This window comes from Pagrus major, chromosome 13 (assembly GCF_040436345.1).
Source record: "Pagrus major chromosome 13, Pma_NU_1.0".
In the NCBI taxonomy this organism is placed as follows: domain Eukaryota; kingdom Metazoa; phylum Chordata; class Actinopteri; order Spariformes; family Sparidae; genus Pagrus; species Pagrus major.
This window is the reverse complement of record NC_133227.1, coordinates 30,869,041-30,890,977: the sequence shown is the minus strand read 5'-3', so window position 1 is coordinate 30,890,977 and position 21,937 is coordinate 30,869,041. Positions and strand designations below refer to the sequence as shown.

Here is a 21,937-nt window from a genome sequence, read left to right as displayed (position 1 = left end):
AGAAACATCTCTAACAACACTGTTCCTCGCACACATCGTTATCTTCTCTTCCCTGACAGTTTCATCTGGTCGTTACCTGGACGTGCTGCGACTTGACGACGTTCAGCTCCTTCTCCACCTCGCTGATGTGGCTCGTGGCCTTGGCCATCTCGGCTCGCTCCAGGTCTCTCTCAGCCAGCAGCTGCTCGATGTGCTGCTGCTTCTCCTTCAGGGCCTCCTGCAGCGCTGTGGTGCCGGAGATCTTACGGGCGTAACGTGACGACGTCTCCGTCAGCTGAGGAAGGAAAAGGACAAAAAACATGAGGAGAGGGTGAGAGTTAGAGTTAGTGGCAGAGAGGATGAAGAGAAAGTGATAAAGACTGGTCACAAGTTAATCATCACACGTTCCTCTCTGATCCAAACATCTTCTCTGACAGCAACCTTTCATTTATTAACATTCACAGCAAACAGCTGTTCTGTGATCTTTGCTTTCTTGTGATCTCTAAGAAATATTTCACGATTACAGTTTCGTGATCAAAAACGTGTACAAACTATTTTCTGATCCTGACAGAATGATTTCTTTCATGTTGTCACAGATTGATTATTTCATGGTCATTATATCTGAGAACTCAAACACTGAAATCAATAAATAGTATAAATAAATAAATAGTATCTCCTCATCTTTGAAATCAAACACTGAAGCAAACAGTTTAAGATTATTTAGACATTAAAATTGTTGTTAAAGTTATTTTCTAAAATGCTGGAAACATGTATAAATACTTCAGTCTTTAAAAACCTCTTGGTTTCCTGGAAGATGCAATATCTTCTTTGACCACTAGAGTGTGCTGCTCGACAGGTTTCTGACCTGAAACTTCAGATTCATTCAGTGGATTTATTTTTAACAGTAAAATAAAGAGAATATACTGTAAATAAACACAACATTTTACATTGAGATGCAACAATTAGTGTTCAAAAGAAGATTAATTACCAACTTTTGATAATTTATTAATTGTTTCAGTCATTTTTCAAATATTTTCTGGTTCCAGCTTGTTAAATGTGAAGATTCGCTGCTTTTCTTCTTCATCTCTGACAGTTAATGAAGAGTCTTTGAGTTTTGAACTGTTGGTTGGACTGAAGAAGCGGTCTGACGTCACTTTTGATATTTCAGAGACTAAATGATAAATGGATTAATCACTCAAATGGTCAACAGTTTGATGGATAATGAAAGTAATCGTTAGTTGTAGCCGTACGCTGATCTCATGTCATGAAGAACTGATGATCAGTGGCTCCTCTTCCTGCTGAGCAGCTCATCGTTTGCATTTCGCTGCTCTGATTCGCTGACTCTGCAGTTTTGTGCCGACCTGCAGCTGAACGAGGACTCGAGCAGCTCGTTCCAGCTCGCTGCAGCTTTAAGACTGAAACATCTTCAGGACGGCTGGCAGCAGATTCAGTTTATCTCACATTGATTTTAGCTGCTGGTCTGGAGCCAGATCTCTGATGGAGGACGCTCCCCTTTACTTTCCTTAATTGTTGGCAGCAGAGTGCGAGCAGCAGGTCTGAATCATCAGGCCGAGCTCTTAATACTCTGATTACTCTGACTACTCTGACTTACTCAGTACTCTGACTGTCATTACAGAGGTGGAGGAAGGACTCAGCAGTATTATCACAGTGTATAAATACTCTGGTTGTGTATTTAAATGTTTACTTATGTAAAAGAACAAAAGTATTTAGATTAAAACAGACTTAACGTACCTGTTGAATGTTTCTATGATTGAATCATTACTGTGTTCATCACTTTAACGTTGAAGCTGATAAAGTTGATTTATTTGTTGGGGAGCTTGTGAATTTCTCCTCTGGGATCAACTCAGTTTAATGTTAATGTAGAATATAAATACATCCTAAACGATCCATTGATCTTATTTTGTATCATCAAACTTAATCTGAAAGTAAGTCAAGATGTCGAATAAATGCAGAGCAGGAAAAAGCTCCATATTTGAGCAGAAGTAAAAGTATAAAGCAGCAGAAAATGAAAATACTCGAGTACAAGTACCTTAAGATCGTACTAAAACACATACTTAGTTACTTTCTACCACTGGATGATTTCAGAGACTTCAGCTCATGTTTTCGTTCAAACGGGTGGTTTAGATTTATCACAGCGTGCAAACGTCAGTGAGTTTCTGTTTTATGGTTTTGAAAATGAAGGCAATAAAAAATCTTAATCAAAATATCTCACATTTAAACATTTAACAGGAACACTGCCGTGGATTTAATTACAACATACAGATTCAATAAGTAAAAATAATAAAAAGAAGAGTTGAATTTGAAAGTGTTTTTTTCTTTACTCGATGAATAAGGAAAATTATAATAACCTGAGAGGCGTCTTATAATAACGTTAGATGTGTTCTGATTCTCGACCCGTTTGTGTCACTGAACAGAACGTGTCACATGACATCAGCACCTGTGAGTCACCTGGTGACTCAGAAATAAAGTCTACTTACTCATTTTAAAGGAAGAAGTTTGGGAAATATTCTTCTTCAAGAGTTAGATGAGAAGATTAACATCGATCTTTTCTTCTAACTCTCGTGAGAAATCGAGCACATTTATCTCCCAAACAGTTGAACTATTCCTTTAAACATCGTCTTACCAGTCCAGCTCGGCTCGGTCGTCCGCTCACGGAGGAGGCCACCGAGCTGACTGAACTGATGGAGGAGCTGCTGGGGCTGTGGGCCAGAGAGGACACGCCCATCGCCACCCGCTTGCTCTTCTTGGCCTTGGCCGGGCTGGTGGAGGGGAAGCCGATCCGGATCACCTTGTGGATCGGAGCGAACAGACCGAACTTGGGAAGACACTGGAAGTATCTGCAGGGAGAGAAGGGAGATGTCGGGGATTACGTTCAGCACAGAACAGCTTTATGATGATGAGGCCGACACGATCAGAGTCTCAGAGTCTCTTTGTGTTTGTTTGAGGATTCAAGAAGCTTTATTGGCTACTCGGGAACTTTACTGAGCAATGAAAGGAGAAAGATGCTGATAGTCTGAAGACATTAGGGAAGATTATCTCTGTTTCCCCACCAGGTGTGAATTTGCCCCACAGCTGTCGCTGCATCGCTTAATTAAATGGCCGATCATTAAAATCAGAAAACTGCAAAACAGAGTCCAGCCCAGAGTCCCGACAGAGCGGGAACGCAGTGGGGCAGGGACAATAACGACACGAGGAAACTAATAACGACAACAAGAAGTAAAGTTGAGTCTGAGAAGAAAAACTCAAACTCATTTTCTGATATTTATGTTTAAATGTGTAAAAGAGACTCTTTAATTAAATATGTATTAATATACATAAATACCCAGAACAGAAATCTGATTCAGCTTCTGAAGTGATTTACTGCTCGTCTTCGTCACGTGTGACAGTAAACAGAGAATCTTTGTGCTCTGGACTGTTGAACAGACAAAACAAGTCATGTGAAGGTTTTACTTTCAGGCCCTCGGGAGGAGAAATATCATTATTATTATTATGAAAAACGTTTTATTGATAAACCGATGAGGAGATTAATACTGACGGTCCTGTAGAAATATGAGTGTGATCTCTTCTGTATGTTGTTTTGTTTTCTCTCTGAGCTTTAACAGTTCTGGTTGGTTTCAACAGAACGTGTGAAGTTTCTTCTGTTTGATTTTGTTTCATAGTTTTTTCTTTGTCTGTTGTTGAAACTGTAAACACAGTAAAGAGCCGATCACTGAGCTCCGAGCCTCTCCTCTCTGCACACTCTACTTTCTCTGTCTCGTCGGGTCCTTTTAATATAAACTGGTGCAAATAAACTATAATTCCTGAACTGTTTGGGAATTATCAGGTCACAAGGGGACAACCAGACCAAATCTGTGGTGTAAACAGATAAATGCAGGCTTCTGGATTTTTTTTCTCTTTTGGCTTTAAGTTGAGCTGAAACGCCAGAATGTCTGCACCGTATTTCAAACTGTTTCCTACGACACAGAGAGAAGAATGTGAGCTGTGCCGAGCGGAAACTCTGCATTCCTGGTGAGGTGAGAATATGTCAATGATATGATAAAATGATAAATGTGAATTAAATCTGAAGCAGTCGACGGTGCAGAGCAGCTCGGAGCAGCTCGGAGCAGCTCGGAGCAGCTCGGAGCAGCTCGGAGCTCCAGGCTCACTTTCATTTCATGGACAACAGAAACGCAGCTGAACAGACGGATCCTCGGCCTCCCCTCAGCTTCCTTTTAGGGACAAAACCAAAGGAATTTGGGGAACTTGAAGTATTTACATCTGTGTGTGTGTGTGTGTGTGTGTGTGTGTGTTTACCTTGTACCAGCCACTGCTCCATCGTTCTTCCCCAGAGGCTCGTCCAGCTCGACCCCACACCACTCACCCTTAGCGAAGTCTGTCTCCCCCATGTAGCGAATGACTCCCATCTTAGAGCCTCCGACCTTCAACACACACGAGGAAGACGAGTTAATGCGTCTCACAGCTGGTTTTATTTACATCATCAGCTGTTCTTATAGAGCTGAACACACCACCATCACATTACATGCTATAGTTTATGTTTATCAGAAGATCAGCACCACTCGTCTGTGCTGTAACACATGGAGCTACAGCCAGCAGCCAGTTAGCTTAGCTTAGCACAAGCACTGGAAACAAGGGGAAACTGCTAGCCTGGCTCTGTCCAACAGAATCATAATCTGAGCAGCTGCCAGAAAACCAGTGAAGACTCCAGGAGACAGCCTGAAAACATCATGCAAACGTGTTTATTTCAGCTGCAACTGTGACGTTCAAAGATCATTAAAGAGAAACTTTAACTTCTACCTGCAAGTTATTGTAAACAAACACTGTGATTGGCTCTATAATGAACATCACCAGCAGAAAACTGTTTTAACACTTTGGTGATTAAAAAAGATGTCTGGTGATAATTAGTGACCGTTCATCTCCATCCAATTATTATTCATAACATAATACATATTATAGTCTACTAATGATAATGATTTAATTTACAATTCAAAATCTTTAAATATGTCATTTAAAGATACGTTGAGAGTCCTGTTGAGTCAGCTAGGAGGAGTGGACGAGATTTTTAGTTAGTTTTTATTTAGTAATGTGAAGTAATAACTAATCTAATGTTAACTGTCTGTTCACAAAGTTTATTTAACTCAACAAATAATCATAAACATAGGAGACACACTGAGACGTCCTGGGCTCGCAGGACTGGACACAGAACTACATTTAACATGAAGAGACCTTTTTTCTTTCCAGTTTTCTTGAATATATTAACTAATGATGTTGTGCAGACGCTTCACTGAATGCGACCTCAGTTATGATCCAGTTTACTGCAGCACTGAAAGCAGCTGACATAATGTTTTACAACACAGTTATTTGTAACTCTGCGTGTCATTACCGTGAAAATCAACAAGTATTTCAACAATGTTACTTGAGAAATATGAGCTCTGGTTTAAAGTTAAAATCATCTGTGCGCTCTCAGTCAGGATCACTGGTTTCCTGTTATGAGGACGTCCCTGTTGGATCAGCCAACATATGAAAGTGACTCGTACAGCTGCTGACTGTCCTTCACACATGGCGACCACATGTGGAAGAGACAGAAACTCATCCACAAACATCCCACGGTCACGACTTCCTTCAGTCGACGCACTGCAGAGACGACGTGAATCATCTGAATCAGATTTTACTTCTCTGGTCAGTTGTTAAAATATGTTTCTGACATCGTGCTCCTTCTTCATTCATTATTAAAGAGGTCGTATGAGGCTTCTGGGTTTTTGCCTCTACTTTGTTGTGTTATGAAACATTCTTGTGCACGTTAAAGTTCTGCAAAGAGAAAAAGCCCAAAGTCCCAAAGTTCAAACCAAAGGGAGGAGTTACTGTCCTGCACTGCCTGACACACCTGGTCTGGAGTCCAGTCTAACTTCTTTAACTTATGTATGTTACTATAAAAATATATGTTTATATATTTATTGCAAAATATATTCACTGCAGTCAGTCAGCAGACAAACAGTTCCTACTGCTGTAGCAGCGTTATTTTGGATCACACTACCTTGCCCGGCCTGACCCGCCCTACTCTGCCTCTGATTGGCTACATCCTGCCGGTTGAGTAATGTGCATGTGCAACTCTCACCAAAGATTGAACAGAGGCGAGATGTCTCACTCTGTAGCTAAAACGGAGCGTTCACAGTATAAAGAGGGAAGCTGCAGTAATGCATCATATGAGAAAAATAATGTGTTTATTGTAAATTAAAGTCTGTAAACATGTTCTACTACGACCCCGAATAAAAGTAGGAACCTGGAAATTAGCAGAATATGTCGTCTTTAATCAACCAAACGATGACTTCTGATTATCAGACAGTGATTCTTCAATGTGCAGCACAGTGAAACTGTCCAGTGTCCTCTGAGCAATAGTCCAAAACCACAACAATATAAAATGTATGATAAGAATAAGTGAACATGCAGAATATACAGAAGGTGGGTGAGTGCAGATGCTTCAGCACCACATCTGTTTTGAATTTAATAACACTAAATCTTCATTTAAGAACAAAACTAAGGTTTCTTATATAAATACTGACTCCTGGATTTAGCGTCTGATGGAAGTGAACACAAGGACACATAAGAAGGGTGTGGTGTCGTGGTGTCGTGGTGTCGTGGTGTCGTGGTGTGAGTCATTACTCTGCTTCCTGCTGCTGAAGTCATCTCCCTCTGACTCGTCTGAACCACTGAGGCCAAAGAAGAAGCAACGCTGTGGCGTCGGAGGACATTACAGTGAGACGGGCTGCTGTCCTGCTGCCTGTGAGATGTCTCAGTGACTCAGTGTCAGAGTGCCAGCAGAGCTGCGACAGCCAGTCAGCACAAACGCCATCTTGGCTCCTGTTAGTGTCAATCTCATCTAAAAGCTCTGAAGGTGGTCGAGACAGAACGGTTGAGTATAAACTGATACGACTGAAACATCATCCACAGGGAAGTCCTGGTGACCGCGACCACAGATGTTGGTTTGTCTCCTGACGTCTCCTCTAGCGCCACCATGTGGTTCATATCTGTTGCTTTGAGTGAAATGTTTAAACAACTATTGGATGGACTGACATGAAATTCAGTTCTCACAATCACATCCCACTCATTAAATAAACATTTAAATTTAAATAAAATCAATAAAACAGAATCACAGCAGCTGCAAACATCATAATAATGAACCAGTGTCGAGCTGCAGAGACGTCCTGATCTAATGTTTCTCTCCACATCAGGATTTTAATAGTTTCATCAGTGAAAGAGAAAACTGTTGTTAAAATGACTAATCATGAATCATATTGTAACATCTGTCACAATAATCTCCATATGATGATTTTTCTGACCACATCGTGCAGCTCTGATGATGTCTTAACTTTTCCTCTTGCACCATTATCAGGTCAAATCTTTAACGTGTCCAATCATTTGGTTTATGGCTGAATATCTGCAAAACTAATGACATCATCGGCCACAGCTGTAGCTTCTGTTTAATGCTAATGAGTAAATGTTACAGGTTTGATTGTGGAAGATTCATCAGCGACGCAGTGACAAAATGTAATTAAGAGTTTTCAGCCTGAACAGAATTAAAGACTACTTAACAAAAAAATGTTTTATAGTTTCAAGAAAAGTCTTTGAATCCAAAGAGCACCTGTTTTTTTTATACTTGAGTTTGTGATGCAGCTATTTTCTGCCACGTGACAATAAAGTTAAAGTTAAGTTAGCGAATGTTTCTTTTATATGTCGGGAGGTGCATCTGGACACATTTTGGATTTTATGAACTCGTTGGGAAACACAACATGGACTGTGTGAAATCTGCCTCACAAAAATGAGGCCACTTTGGTTGTACAAGAAATTCGAGGAAGCACATTAACTTCTTCTCCCCGAGCCAACGATGAAGAGTACAGCCAGCCCAGCTAATCAGCCACGACTTGAGGAGGTGCTGTCAGCTTTGTCGTCCGGCTCTGAGAGGTGTGAAATTAATCATGTTGATGAAGTCGGCTGTCTGAGAGCGGCTCTGTGAAAACCTGATTACTGTAGATTATGTTTAATGCACTGCAGACGGATTTATGATTTGTTTTTGTAATGTTGAAAATATCTTTTCCTGTTTAATGAAATAACTCAGACTTCATGTTCAACCAACTGTTGCTGCTACAACCTGCTGTGCTTCTTTTAAGGGACACTTTAAGTGACTATCAGCCGTCTGAGTGGATTTCAAACTGTCTGAATAAACAGCAGCCGCATCACATGCAGCCCTGCAAGAAAACACTCGTTAACCTTCATCAGCCTCTCCAGCAGCAGAGACGGCCTCGGGTCAAACGCTGAGCAGGTTTGCGCTCACATCAAAGGCAGAGGAGACAGTGAGCATGTGTTCAGCTGTGAACTCGTCTCTGTGGTTCATCTTTTAAATATTCACATTAACTTCCTCTGGAGGCGATCTCGACACAAACCTCTGCCTCCAGCTCAGCGACTACTGTGTGAAAACACTGTCCTCTCTGCTACTATCACATCATTTAATACCTAGCAGAGAAAAAATAGACCTCGCTGTGCGTAATCTGAGTTTCACACTTTGTGCTCATTTCACCAGATTTCTGAGGCGGCGTTGTGTTTCCAGCAGCGGAGGAGGAGCGTGAGACGGATAGATTACACAGGAGAGGCCGAGGAAATAGATGGATTCACTGATCAATGTGTCAGCAGTGGTGTCTCCTCTCTTAAGTGCTGAAAGTAATCCAGAGTGATTTACAATATTGACCAGGAGGAAGGCTTCTCCAGCCGCCTGCTTCCAGCGGAGCAGGGATCTGATGTAACTCTCCCCTGTGCCCATCAGTTAATGGAAAGCAACGTGACCCGGCCGATAATTGTATGCTGTGAACGTTGTGTACACTAATCGAGCCCGATGAGAAAATCAGCTAAAAGGAGAAATAAAAGATCTTTCTGTCGAGTTTACTGCTTGTTTTGTTGTGCAAAGATAGACTGCAGGATAAAGACGTAACAGAGGAAGGATGAAGGATGAACTCTGGTAATAAACACAAAGAGGAAAAGCAGAACTTTCCTGTGGGATCAAGCTCGTCTCACATTACACTGCAGAGTCCATCTTTACTGAGGCCTTCATAAAACTGTAATTAGCGTCCCCTGGGACTTTAACAGATCAGCTGCTGTGGACGATGTCTTCCTCAAACATTTACAGAGAATCCTCTTAAACTTTCTAAAATGTAATTGTCAGATTTACACAGATAATGAAATCATGTATATTCACTCTTGTTACACTGGAACGTGTGTGGACTGTTTTCAGAGCTGATGTGATATTCAGCATTTTCTGATCATCGGGATCAGTAAAATGTGCCCTTTGGCTCTGATGCAGCCTCATCTCATCAGTGTCACGCCCACAACACTATCTGATAACTCGTCACAATCAAAAGCCTCTGAATACTCTGAATCTGCAAAGTAACTAGTAACTAAAGTTGTCAAGTGACTGTAGTGGAGAGGAAGTATGAAGTAGCAGAAAATGGAAATACTCAAGTAAAGTATGTGAAAACAGTACTTGAGGTTTATTTAATTACTGGTCGTTTGATTTTGACACAAAGAGTTTCATTTTTACTGTAAATGAATATCGTCCCCCCCACACACACACACACAGACTACAGTAATCTAGATTAAGTTACTGAGCCTCCACCAGCTGTCAGTTAAATGCCAACAGGGTGATTAAAACCCAAAAGTAGAAGCCAGCTCAGTCGTTTCCTCTACAGGTAGATTCATTTCACTAAATATTGACACTTTATGACTCATTTCTGTAGAAAAGTGCAGCACGCACCTCGTCTAAAAATACAAAACTAGAAGGCTGGCCTGTTCGTACGCTGGCAGAGCAGATCTGTCTCACTGCTCTCACACCGGGTGTATCCAGGTTCATTGATTACAGAGGGAGAGTAGTGATGCAGCTGCCATGGCAACAACAGCACTGAAGGTGCTGCAGCGCAGAGCAGCGCTGAACAGTGTGGACCGGCCTCCTGGTGGCTGTGGAGGTTCTGACGGTGTTTACAATACGCAGATAAAAAGTTCCTCATGTTCACTTGTATACATTTGTTTGAAATTGTCATAAAATCTATCAGATTACATTTTTACATCGAAATATTAATCACAGCTGATGAAATGAGGAAGTTAAATGACGTGTTTGTCTGACCTAGTTTATCTGTGTTGTGTTGAATCCACACCAGACTGATCATCTGACTGAGGAACAGACACAACATGTATCTTATAGTGATGGTGGATGATGGAGAGTCGCTGTGATTAAAGCTGCTGGAGAAGACGACCATCTTTCATCCTTCAGGTAATATTAAGTCAATTCTTTGACATTCCTTTGATCTGTTTGAGATATTTTAAGATATTTTAAGCTTTCCAGACTTTTCTTGTCTGGATTTATATTTTCTGTGGACTCCTTCACTGGAGGGAACCCCACCAGAACTACTCACCAGAACTCGATCTCCAACTCTTAGATCCTTGTCCCCTCCTTTCTTAACCGACCCGCTGTCAGACATGTTGGACCCCGACTCGTTTCCTGTTTTCACTGCGCTGTTGAGCAGGCCCTCTCTGAGCGTCACCACCACCCTCTGGCCAGAGGGGGCGCCGCTGCCGCCCTGCTGGGTCTGATTGTGAGCAGAGACCGAGTCAGTGGAGAGGCTGTCGCTTCCCTCTCCCACCGGCTGTCGGGTGAGCTTCGAGGGTCTCGTGAAGATGCCCTGCAGGGGCTGGCACTCAAAGTAGCGCACTCCGCCCACCGACCCATCGTTTTTTCCAACTAGGTCGTTCAGAATCACGCCTGCCCACTGTCCCGGGGCGAACTGGGTCTCCCCCAGGTAGGCGATAACTCCTGGTTTGACGCCGTTGACCCAGACGTGTTCACCGACTGTGTAGTCCCCCAAAACATCGTCGCCCTCTTCAGAGATTTTAGTTGGAGTGGTGGGCTTCAGTGGGATGTCTGCAGGACAGAAAAACATTATACAGATTATTATTTATCATGTTGCAGAGACAAACTAACACCAGCAAGGAACATGAAGACTGATGCTGTAAAACGTGCGTGATGATCAATACTTGTTATTGTCATGAGACTGTGTCGGCTCCTCACTGGAGGGTCATGTTGGAAACACTGCATACATTGTGAGAACATCCTCATTCACAGTCCAGCAGAATCGCTTCACACCATTCATCCCGTTCACCGCGTCATACTGGTGTAAAAAAAAACTGCCTGTGTGGCAGCACAACAGTGCAGTTTGTGCAAGATTAGGCGTTACTCTAATTCCTCCTGAAAAGTGGGTCAGAGAGACGGTATCTGTGATGTGCCGGTGATTAACCGGGCCATGCAGCGCCGTGATATCGCCTGTTTGACACATAGATGAGCTGGACCCCTGGTTTTTTCCACAGCAGCCTGTAAACTGAGCAGGGCACCATTAGCACGCGGTCTGCTGCACCGCACTGCCAGTAAAAGTCTGTGTTTATCTGTGTGTGTGTGTGTGTGTGAGTGTGTGTGTGTGTGTGTGTGTTGGTGCCAGGGCTGTCTCCCCGACACCCTGACAGAGGGCCCGGGGCTCTGTGGGCCCCTCTGGTTGGACTTTATGCCTCAATTGCTGCCATATGTTGAGATGTGAGACACATTCTGCACAAATACAAACGCTGTGACTTCAAAGACGCTTTAACTTGATGATGGTTGAAGGTTTGGAGGAATGTGCTGCTTCTGGTGGTTTATTCTGGGGACCAGCTGAAACATACTGCAGGCTTTCAGGCGACACTTGAAATACTGAGTCCATTTATGTTTGTGTGATCAGACGAAAGTTTGTTCTTCACGTATAAACTAACACATATCGACCATCATAACGTGGGAGCGCTCACGCCCTTCATTAATCAGCGATGTGTCAGATGAGTGTCGCCCGGGGTCAACTGTCAAACAGCATCAGCGTCAGCCATAACTCACTCTGTGTTTGACCCATATTACTGTTCACTGCAGCTGGAAGCACAGCTGGACCACCAGCTCTGTCCAGAGCAGCAGAGATGGGCACGCACCTGAGAAACGTCAGCATTCAGTTTGATTTAGGTTTTATTATTTTAGGTCTCTTCTGAGCTGCTGTCTGACTGTGACTCACTGTTTCTTATTAATCCAGCGCTGTAGACAAACACTGGACACAGGTAACATGTTGTATCGCCCCGGCACTTTAATTTGACCAGACAACTACAACTACTACATTTCACACACGTCGCCGTAGAAACTATCACGACTTATCAACATATTCTGCCACCTGCAGTTGGTTTCCGTTGGTTGATCTGTTGCTAGCGGCAACCATTACTGTCACAGTTCAATGGCAGTTAAAGCTTCAAAGTCGTTATTGATCACATGAAAACCTCTTAATGTGTCATTTCATCTCCTCCTTCCACCGTATCACACCACAACACCGCTGTTAACCTGATCATCTGCCCCTCAAGAGGTCGCCAGTGTGTGCCCTAGCTAATGTCGCTAACGCTAACTAGCTAACAGTACAGTATGCTGGATGCCACAAACTGTCAACAACCAAGAGACACAGACACCACGTGGCTCCAGCGCTGTTTTCTATTGGCTGACAAACGTTGTTAGAGGCTGAAGCAACAAAACGATCACGTGAGACCCGACAGACATTTTGAAATGACTGATTCACAGTCATCATCATGTTTTTAAGGAGAGGAGGGACTTTAATTCTGCACCTTTCTAAGCTCTGCAGATGGTTTTATTTTTAATCAGTATGACCTATGTTACTACATGAAAATGTCCAAAACCCCTCCCTCACCAGGCTGTGCTTCCTGCTACACTTCAGGTCTTTATGGTCCAAATTTGCAAACAGTTGTTTACTACAAAGTGCCGTCCGAGCGTCCACAGTGTCCACACATGCACACTTCTTCTTCTTTATCTGAGAAATCTGTTTTCAGTTTCACAGTTGCTTCCAGTAAAGACCTTCAGAGATAATCTTCTGTTTTATTGTATTTAAAGCAGTTCAGCTCTGTCCTCACTGAGGGCTGAAGACCTATAATTATTTTTTTGCGAGGAACACATCAGATCAACCAACTCAACATGTGATCCGGGCCAGCAGACCCGTGCAGGGCAGCGTTTAAAACCTGAGCTAACCCATGATTTGGGTTGCTGAGGCAACAGCAGAGCGAGGGTAAAAGGATCCTCGGCAGAAGGAAGACTGGAAACACAGTCCTTACTTTCACTATTGTGCTTGGCCACCTCCCACCACCATCTGAATCCAGCTATTCATCAGCTCGGCACAATGAAACCTCCACAGCTTCCTCCCGCCCCTCCTCCTCCTCCCCCCAATTATCCCCCCATCTCCCCACACACACACACACACACACACACACCCACACACACACACACACACACACACACACACACCTCTTTCTTTGGCCTCTTTAACTGCGTATTTATGATCATTTGTACAAAGGCTCTCATCTTCCTCTAACTTGCTCTTTTTGATGTAAACCCGGTGAGTCGGCGCTGACATTGTGTTGCTGACAGCTGTGCACGGACTCTAACAGATGGACCGGGTTGAGCCTCAATGTTTTGGACTTTTTCATGAATTCGTTGCCTTTAAATGTTCTGTGTTTTAAGGTTATATCATTTTACACATTCAGGGACAAACAACAGAAGTATCAGGACCGACTTTTAAGATCTTTTCTTTGAGGTTTTTGGTGCCGTTTTTATTTCTTTAAAGGACGAGTTCATCATCTGGAGGTCAAACTTTTGTTTTTGTTTGAAGCAGAAGCATTTATTTATTTTTTAATGTGTTTGCATCATGAAGCCAAATCAACCAAATACAAAGTTTCAGGAGATCTGAGGCTCACGTGGACTCACATGGTTTCAGAGTCCAGAAGACGGAGAGCTGAAGCGTTTTACTGCAGGGTCCCTCCACGTTTCACACAATCAAATTCAAGCACTTCTCAAGCACTTTCAAGGCATAAAAAGCATTTTTCCAGCACCTTTCAGCTGTAGTAAATTATACTTATACAGAAGAGTGACAAGTTTAATTCATATATAAAATAAGAAATAACATGTCCCAACTCCAAGCACTTTTCAAACCTTTAGTTACACTAAAATTCAAGCATTTTCAAGGATTTCCAGCCCCTGCACAAACCTTGTAGTGGCTGATGAAGCGAGATCAAAACAAACCTGATTTTAATGTTCATCACTTTACAGGTGAGCTCTGAGCCGTGATTTACCTTCTTTAACATTCACATTACAGCTTTCACAGGTGTTTGACCTGTTTTGAGGGATTATTGTAAAAAATGTTTTTACATATGAAATAACATCTTGTTATTATTTTGCTCCATTACACTGCTATCGGCATTGGCCAGAATACCGGGCTTTACAGAGATCTGCATTAGAGGTGCAGGAGGTGAAGGTGTGTCCCGTGTGGAGACTCAAACAAATGGTTCAAGATTTCTGTCTCCAAAAAGGCAACAACACCGACTGTGACTGAGATATTTCTGCAGAGAAACTTTGTTCGGAGGTCACAGGAGACGTGGCGTCCTGAAGGGCGGCACCGCTCTGTTATTTTCACATCAAAAGCAGCGAGGAGGAAGCTGATGTACCTCCCTCCATCCACTCACTGGCTACAGACTTCTTCTTTAGATTCACTAAACTCTGCCAACTCCGACACAGAGGCCCCTTCTCAAACCTCCACAGCTTAAAGCATCAAACAACCAGAGGGCTGAGATCTGGAGCAGGAGGCCGGGTCAGAGTTAAGACGAGTAATCCCTCCGTCAGCTCACTGAGGCCTCAGTGTTGTCACAACAATCTCTTACCACTGTTTCATAGCTAACTTGGATCAATAAGGGTAATGCCACTGAACATAACGTGAGTCATGGCAGTCTGGCTCCTATAAAGAGGCTCATATGTGATCGAGGTGTTGCATGGAATTTTCAAGGACTTTCCAGGCCCAATATTCAAGGACCCAAAATGGCAAAGTGTGAGACACAGACTGAGGTTAATTAGTGAGGCAGCAGGCCCTAAAGTTAGCTTAGCTTTCTCGCTTGTTTGCTGTCACCTGCCTCAATCGACTTCAGTCACTCGTGCACGCCCGTGAACATTTTCTCAAGGCAAGTGGCACGCTCAACAACGACTCTGCAGGAGACACACACGCAGGCAGCAGGAGACACACACGCAGGCAGCAGGAGGCAGCCCACATACGCACCTGAAGTACAAGTTAATATCAAAAGAACCGTAAACTTTGTTCCTGCACAAAATGTATAAATTCAAACACTTTCACAAGCAAATTCAAGACCCGTCTCTGTTTATCTTCATCTCCCCTCAAATTCACAAACTTCCAAGGGTTTTTAAGGCACCGTTGATTTTAATGGTAACATCTAGCAGTTTCTCCCTGTTTACAGTCTCTATGCTAAGCTAAGCTAACCAGCTGTTGGCTCCAGCATTATGTTTACTGTGCACACATGAGAGTGGTGTCAATCTTCTTATCTAAAGAGAACAAGAGAGCGAGTTTCATACCAGCTGCTCTCAAAGTGGGTTCAGGGGCTCCAGGGCATCGCTGGCAAAAAGGTGAATGATTCATTTCCACTATAATCCCATCCTTAAGAAACAGCAACACGCTGCTGATGGGTTACAACGTGACCAGTGAGAATTAAAATTGAAGGTCCCTCCACACACACTGTCGTCAGTCGTGAATGAAATATTATCTGCGTCGTGATGAGCAGAAACAGCATCGTTAGAGAATGAAAGCTGTGACGATCATGACTGTGTTTTCTTCTGTGCATCGACAGGATGTGAGCGAACTGACGAGTCACGTCTGACAGAAACAAAGTGTTTGAACCACAGGACAGAGTTCAGACGTCACACGCGCTCAGCAGCTACCTAACAGCTGACGAGCCTGCGTGCAGCGCGGAGGGATTAACTTTTTGAGCCGGTAATGGACGAGTTCAGGATGATTTCAGAGACAATCTGAGCTCTGCTGCCTTCAACACCACAGAGAAACACACATCACCTCCAGGCCCAACATGAAACTTCAGATGGATGAAAAAAAGACATTTTTGTTCAAAACACCAACGAAAACAAAACGTTATTATCTTCAGAGATGAGTCAGAACGTTTAAAAGCTCCTCAGACTCTCAGCACATAAACAGAGCTCACAGATATGTAATTATCATGTCACTCCTCAGAGTAATGACACGGCTCAGCTGAGGCTGGACCGACCCTTACTCTCACTATGGATTCATCCGATTGTGAAAATTGACATCAGGATTTCCCAGAGACCAAAGTGACGACTTCTAATTCCTTCTTTTGTCCAACAGCCAAAAACCCAAAGACTTTATATTTACTGCAAACTCTCACATTTAAGAAGCTGGAACCAGAAAATATTTGATATTTTTTGCTTGAAAAATGACTTGAAACATCAGCTGACTATCAAAAATAGTTTCTTCTAATGACTGCAGCTCTGATTTTAATATGTCAGATGTTTTGTCATTTCTTGGAGGCAGAAACAAAAGACGAATATTAAAGTCTTTAATCTTTAATCTCACATTCACAGCCTCTAGGAGGAGTGTTCCTGCACTGGAGTATTTTGGAAGTCATTTGCAGCCAGTTTGAAGAGAAAACCTTTAACATGTTATGAGACAGCATCTCTGTCGCTGCACTGGAGTAAACACAAACTGTGTCAGGAAACACTTCCTGTGTCGGGGGCACATATAACCACAGCTCTGTGTTTTCTCTCGCTGGCTCTCGTGGAATTCCTCCGTCAACATGAACCGTGAACCCTCGTATCTGTCTGATAAAGGCCTCACACTTACTGACGCTAATGAGACGGCAGCGTACGACCGGCCTGTCCTTCGGTTGTGTTCGCTGCGAGCTGTAATTTAGCAGAAACAGAACTAACGTGCGTGTGAAGCTGTCGTCATGTGAGCTGAAGCTGAGGAGGATAAACAGTCAGAACAGCTGTGATTACTTTTTGCAGGCAGAAGCTGTAATTTAGATTTTCAGACATGTCTAATTTTGGTTTCAGTCGTCCGTTTTCCAGTAGCTGTACGGTCACAGTTACGTGTTCTCAGTTCAACTTTTTCCTTTTAGATTTCTGGAAATATTCTGTATTTTTTTTACTGTCAACAAATCACATTAAGAGCCCCAAAAACCAGCAGTGCATCATTTCTCCAGACTTTATGAGTTTCCTGAAGAAACAGGAACACAGTCCGGCTCTCTGATGGTCCTTTAAGAGTTTGTGAACAACAATGAGGCTCTATTGCAGAAGATAGCAGGAAGATATCAGACTATACAACAATACTTCTTTTTACCATCAATTTATTAGTTTTGACTTGTTGACAGAAAGAAAATATATAGTACCAGATATGATCATCTTAATTATGTAAACACTGTGTTGTGTTTCCTGCAAACTGAAGATAATACTGTAAAAATCTGCCCCTCATACTTCACATTTTAATTTGAGTTTTCTTTGCACCTCCTTCAGTTTTACACTGAACTTCTGTCTGAATCATGGATGCATGATATTGGATTTGATGAAATCCTATACGCTGATATCATTTTGGCCGGTTGCAGATGCTGATACCAACACATGAACGTATATCTTTACATTAATGCATCGACATCATCATTATTACGCCTACTCTTATTGTGATGGCCCATGAAATGAGAGAACTACTCAGTCAGTGGTCCGTGTCATCTAACTGGTCGTATCGGAAGAAATGTTTATGCAGATATTTGATTTGAAAGTCTTAAAACAACATCAGCTGATGTCGATGTCGTGCTGACATGATTGTGCATCCCTGATCTGAAAATAATCAATCTGCTTTACAGTAAATCAATTCTGAATTTGTGTCAAGCAGCAACAAGCTGTAAACACAACACTGATACATTATCATCTTATAATACTAATATGCTGAACATGTTAGAAAGCAGCTGATTATTTCCACATCCAGCAGACACAAAGCAGCACGATCTTCACTCTGAGTCGTGTTTCTGACCTCCTGACACATATTCACTCTGCTTTAGCTCTGGTTTGGTTTCTGACAGCTCCTGAAGGAAACATCTGGATCCTTACCAGCTCATTTTTGGATTTTTGTGTGACTTATTGATCTTCTACAGTTTCTACTTCATTACACAAAAACTACAGGATGGATTTCAACCAGACTTGGATGGAGGATGAGTCTCAGTCCAGAATAGATCACATGAACTTTTGGTGCAGATGTGGATAAAGGGACAGATCCAGATTCTCTCTGTCTTTAACATCGTAAAGCCTTTTTCACATTTTTCATTAATTTCTCAGGGAATAATGGATCCTGATGAAAAACCCAGGTGTATTTCGGTGGCAAAGGGACTTCTGGGTCTTCTAGTATATTCTTATCTTATACAGATTTAATTATTCTCTCTAACTTTCTCTATTCATCTGTACTTTGACTGTCCTTCGGCTGACCCTCTGGTCTGGGGATCAATGAAGGATTATCTCATCTCATCTCATCTTAAATGCTCCACTTTGTTCACCAGCTGGATTCTCACTTCGTCCGTCCGTTCTCAGTGCCGGACTCGTAACATACAGCAGGGTTTCAGTCAAATCAGCAGTAAAAAACTAAAACAGAGAAACTGCAGAGTCATGTGATAATATAGTGTCAATTTATCACCGATACTCTTTCAAACGTCACATTAATTCAGTGTTTACTATAAAGAACTATTAGTGCAGCTTTGAGAGATCCCGACACAAGAAAACGACTGCATCAAACCACAGAGAATGTAAAAACATAAACCGAGCGTCTCTGCGGCTGAAACATGATGACTGTTGTTGTGTCCTGTATAAATATACATTATGTTGGATGGAGACTGCTGAAGAGTAAATAGAGTTAGATTAAGTTAAAGAAAACACTTCCCAGCCTGAGTGTGTATGTAATCTACTCCAGCTGTTCTCCTGAGTCATTAACACAAATAAATGCTCTCAGCCACTTCCGCTGATGAGAAAGAAGACATTCCTCTTATTTTTCCACGGGGTCAGAAGCAGGAAGTAACTCACTGTCTTTAGGGACGACGGGGCTGGACGATCCCCCCGCGGAGGTCCTTCCCACTGGGCTGGAATGTTTGGGCCCCCGGCCAGGGATCTTCAGTCCGCTGGACTTCAGCATGTTCATTCTACAGTAGCAGGGAGACGGCAGGGACCTGAGAGCTCCTCCCCGGGCGATGAAGGCTTCTGGATCAGGCACTAGATGTGGGAGTGGTGGCTGTCGCTCTCCATGTTTAGCTGTTGGAGGGAGCAGGAGGGAAGAAGTGGTCGTAAATATGGGAACAATTACAGAAATAACAGGTGAAGAGGCAGAATGAGGGCTGATCTGGAAAGATGCACGTGTCATTTAAGCTCCAGATGTTTACAGAGAGACCAGACTCTGGAGGAGAACAACTGATTTCCACAGGACAAACACAGCGTGAATAAAATCTGAGTCTGTTCGTTCAGCCTGCAGCAGAACAACGTGACGGATTTCAAACATCTGCAGAGCTGCAACAACCGATCAACTGATCGATTGCTTGTCGACTATTATTAAGCATCATTTTAAGACAAAAAAGTCAAAGTTATCAGATTCTTACATGTGAATATGTTCTGGTTTCTTTGCTCCTCTGTGACAGTAAACTGAATATTTTTGGGTTGTGGACAAAAAAACAACAACAAGACATTTGAGGATGAAACACTGACACTAATCGATTAATCAAGAAAGTAACTGGCAATGAAAATAATCCTGAAATATTATGCAATTTCCAATCTTTCCATGACTTTGAATCTCCAACTATGTTTTATATTTTGTGAATACTTGAGGATTCATAGTTCACCAGACGATCAGCTGAGGAGTCACTAAATCTGGAGGGTCATGAAGGTTTCTCTTCATGGTTCGGTTGCTCATAAACGTGACAAGAGGTTCAAGTAACAGAAACATTCGGGGAACGGACTTACACAGAAACTTCAGGCCTCTGATATGATTTAATAGTATTTGGTTTCCATTTATATTTCTGGTCCTTCTGTTTTACTCTCAACCATAAAGACAAGAAGCAGATAATTACAGGCCTGTTGGGATTCATTTACATTCAGGAAGCTGAAATACTCCCACATTATATTCCCAGTAGGCACCAGTAATGTAGGAGACTCCACTATGAACACTTACAGGAGAAATACACACTTATTTCACGTCTGTTCACGTCTGTATTTTTGGCTGCTGGTTACAGCAAACACAGAAGATTATTAGACGACGGCTCGATTCCTAAACTGTAATACCAGAACTGCACCACTGCTGTCGTCCTCTGGAGTCACACTGGAGTAAAAGTGAAGATAAGGTGTCGTAATGTTACTTTAGTTAAAGTGAGAGTGACCCGAAGTCACCTCAGTGTCTGAGAGAGTCCTGCAGCTCCACTGATCTAAATTCAAGATGAAATCATCTGGCTCAGATCAGGCTCGTCATGATCCCACCACACGTAAACACTTCATCTCTGAACTGGTCGTTGTTGTTGTGTTTTAATGATTTCAGCTCTCGCTGCTGTTGTTGGAGTTGCTGAAGTTGTTTTCAGTGAATGTGAACTGTCTTGTAACAGATGTTGTCTCTGTCTCCTGCCCAGAGAATACAGATGTTCGTTAGCTTAAAGCTAACGCTGGTACAGCGAAGAAGCCGTGCACCGTCCCTGTCAAATAAACAATAAACATCCAATGTACCGAAGTATCAAAAGTCATGTTGTGGCAAAAAACTTATAAGAATACAAGTCAAAGTCAATTATAGATATATTTACATGCATGCATATATTTTATACCGTGGGACGATTGATTATTGATCCATTATCAGACACAATATTCAACATTTTTCTGATTATCATTCAATCAATCAAACAATCTTTATTTGTATAGCGAACACAGAATCAGTGTTATTTTTAACCAATCGCTGATAAAATAAATATGTTTAAAAAATACACGGCTTTGGCTGTGATGCAGCAGGTAATCTGCAAAGTAACTAGTAACTAAAGCTGTCGAGTAACTGTAGAGGAGTGGAAGTGAAGCAGGAAATGGAAACACAAATAAAACTAAAACTAAAGCTGTCAGACAAATGTAGTGGAGTGGACATATAAAGAGAAAACTCAGCCTCAGTATCACACTGAAGCACAATACTTGATTAAATGTATCAGTTACATTCCATCAGTGGCTGCAGTGCCCCTGAGCAAGGCAGAAACACTGTTGTAAGAACAAATCTGACCTTTTTTAAGTGTAGCAGTGTCTTTTTCCTCGTTATATTAACCCTGGTAACACCTGGGAAACATCTGGAACATCTGTAATTACTACAACAAGCCTGTTATTACAGTGATGCTCAGTCACAGCTAATGTATTATCATTATTATTATTATTATTATTATTATTATTATTATTATTATCAATAACGCCTCGTTGCTTCATATATTTATCCTGCTTCATTCAACTTATCAGACTGAGCAGAGTAATAGATGGCTGAGCTGATGTAGGCCGGTGCCCAAGTGGAGCATGGCCTACAAATCATGGCCCAAAAGCCATCATGAAGATATAATGCTGTTAGAGCCACAGCACACACACACACCTGCACACACACACACACTGGACTGTGTGTGTGTGTGTGTGTGAGCAGCTTCATCATCTTACATCATGTTAAACCTCAATTACATCATGAAGACATGAGCATCTTCATGTCAGAGCCACCCTGTCGAGAGGATGCTTTCTGTGTGACTCCAGTCAGAACCGGGCCTGCTGGCTGCCGAGCCTCCATCCGTCCTCAGCTCTGCTTCACGTGCACCTGGGTCCATTTCCACCTGATCCCGGTGAAAACAGGGCGCAGCGGCGCGAGGATGCTGCGCACCTCCACAAAATGCAACACAACGCCAGTGTGGTCCATTGTTGTAGCGACTGCGGCAACGTGCTCCAGCCTGCCCT

The 21,937-nt window shown here is 42.5% G+C and overlaps 1 protein-coding gene across 2 annotated transcripts in view; it reads right to left on the bottom strand.

The window, feature by feature from the left end:
• The window catches only part of clip2 (CAP-GLY domain containing linker protein 2), a 39,310-nt gene extending 20,065 nt beyond the window's left edge, over nt 1–19,245 (bottom strand). For both annotated transcript variants that reach the window (XM_073480036.1, XM_073480037.1), the window contains exons 1-5: nt 19,025–19,245; nt 10,452–10,957; nt 4,294–4,418; nt 2,624–2,837; nt 77–274 (exon numbers count right to left, since the gene is read on the bottom strand). In XM_073480036.1, the coding sequence (XP_073336137.1) occupies nt 77–274; nt 2,624–2,837; nt 4,294–4,418; nt 10,452–10,957; nt 19,025–19,139 (1,158 nt within the window). In that variant the 5' untranslated portion in view covers nt 19,140–19,245. The remainder of the gene's footprint in view (nt 1–76; nt 275–2,623; nt 2,838–4,293; nt 4,419–10,451; nt 10,958–19,024) is intronic.
• Between the last annotated feature and the right edge of the window lie 2,692 nt (nt 19,246–21,937).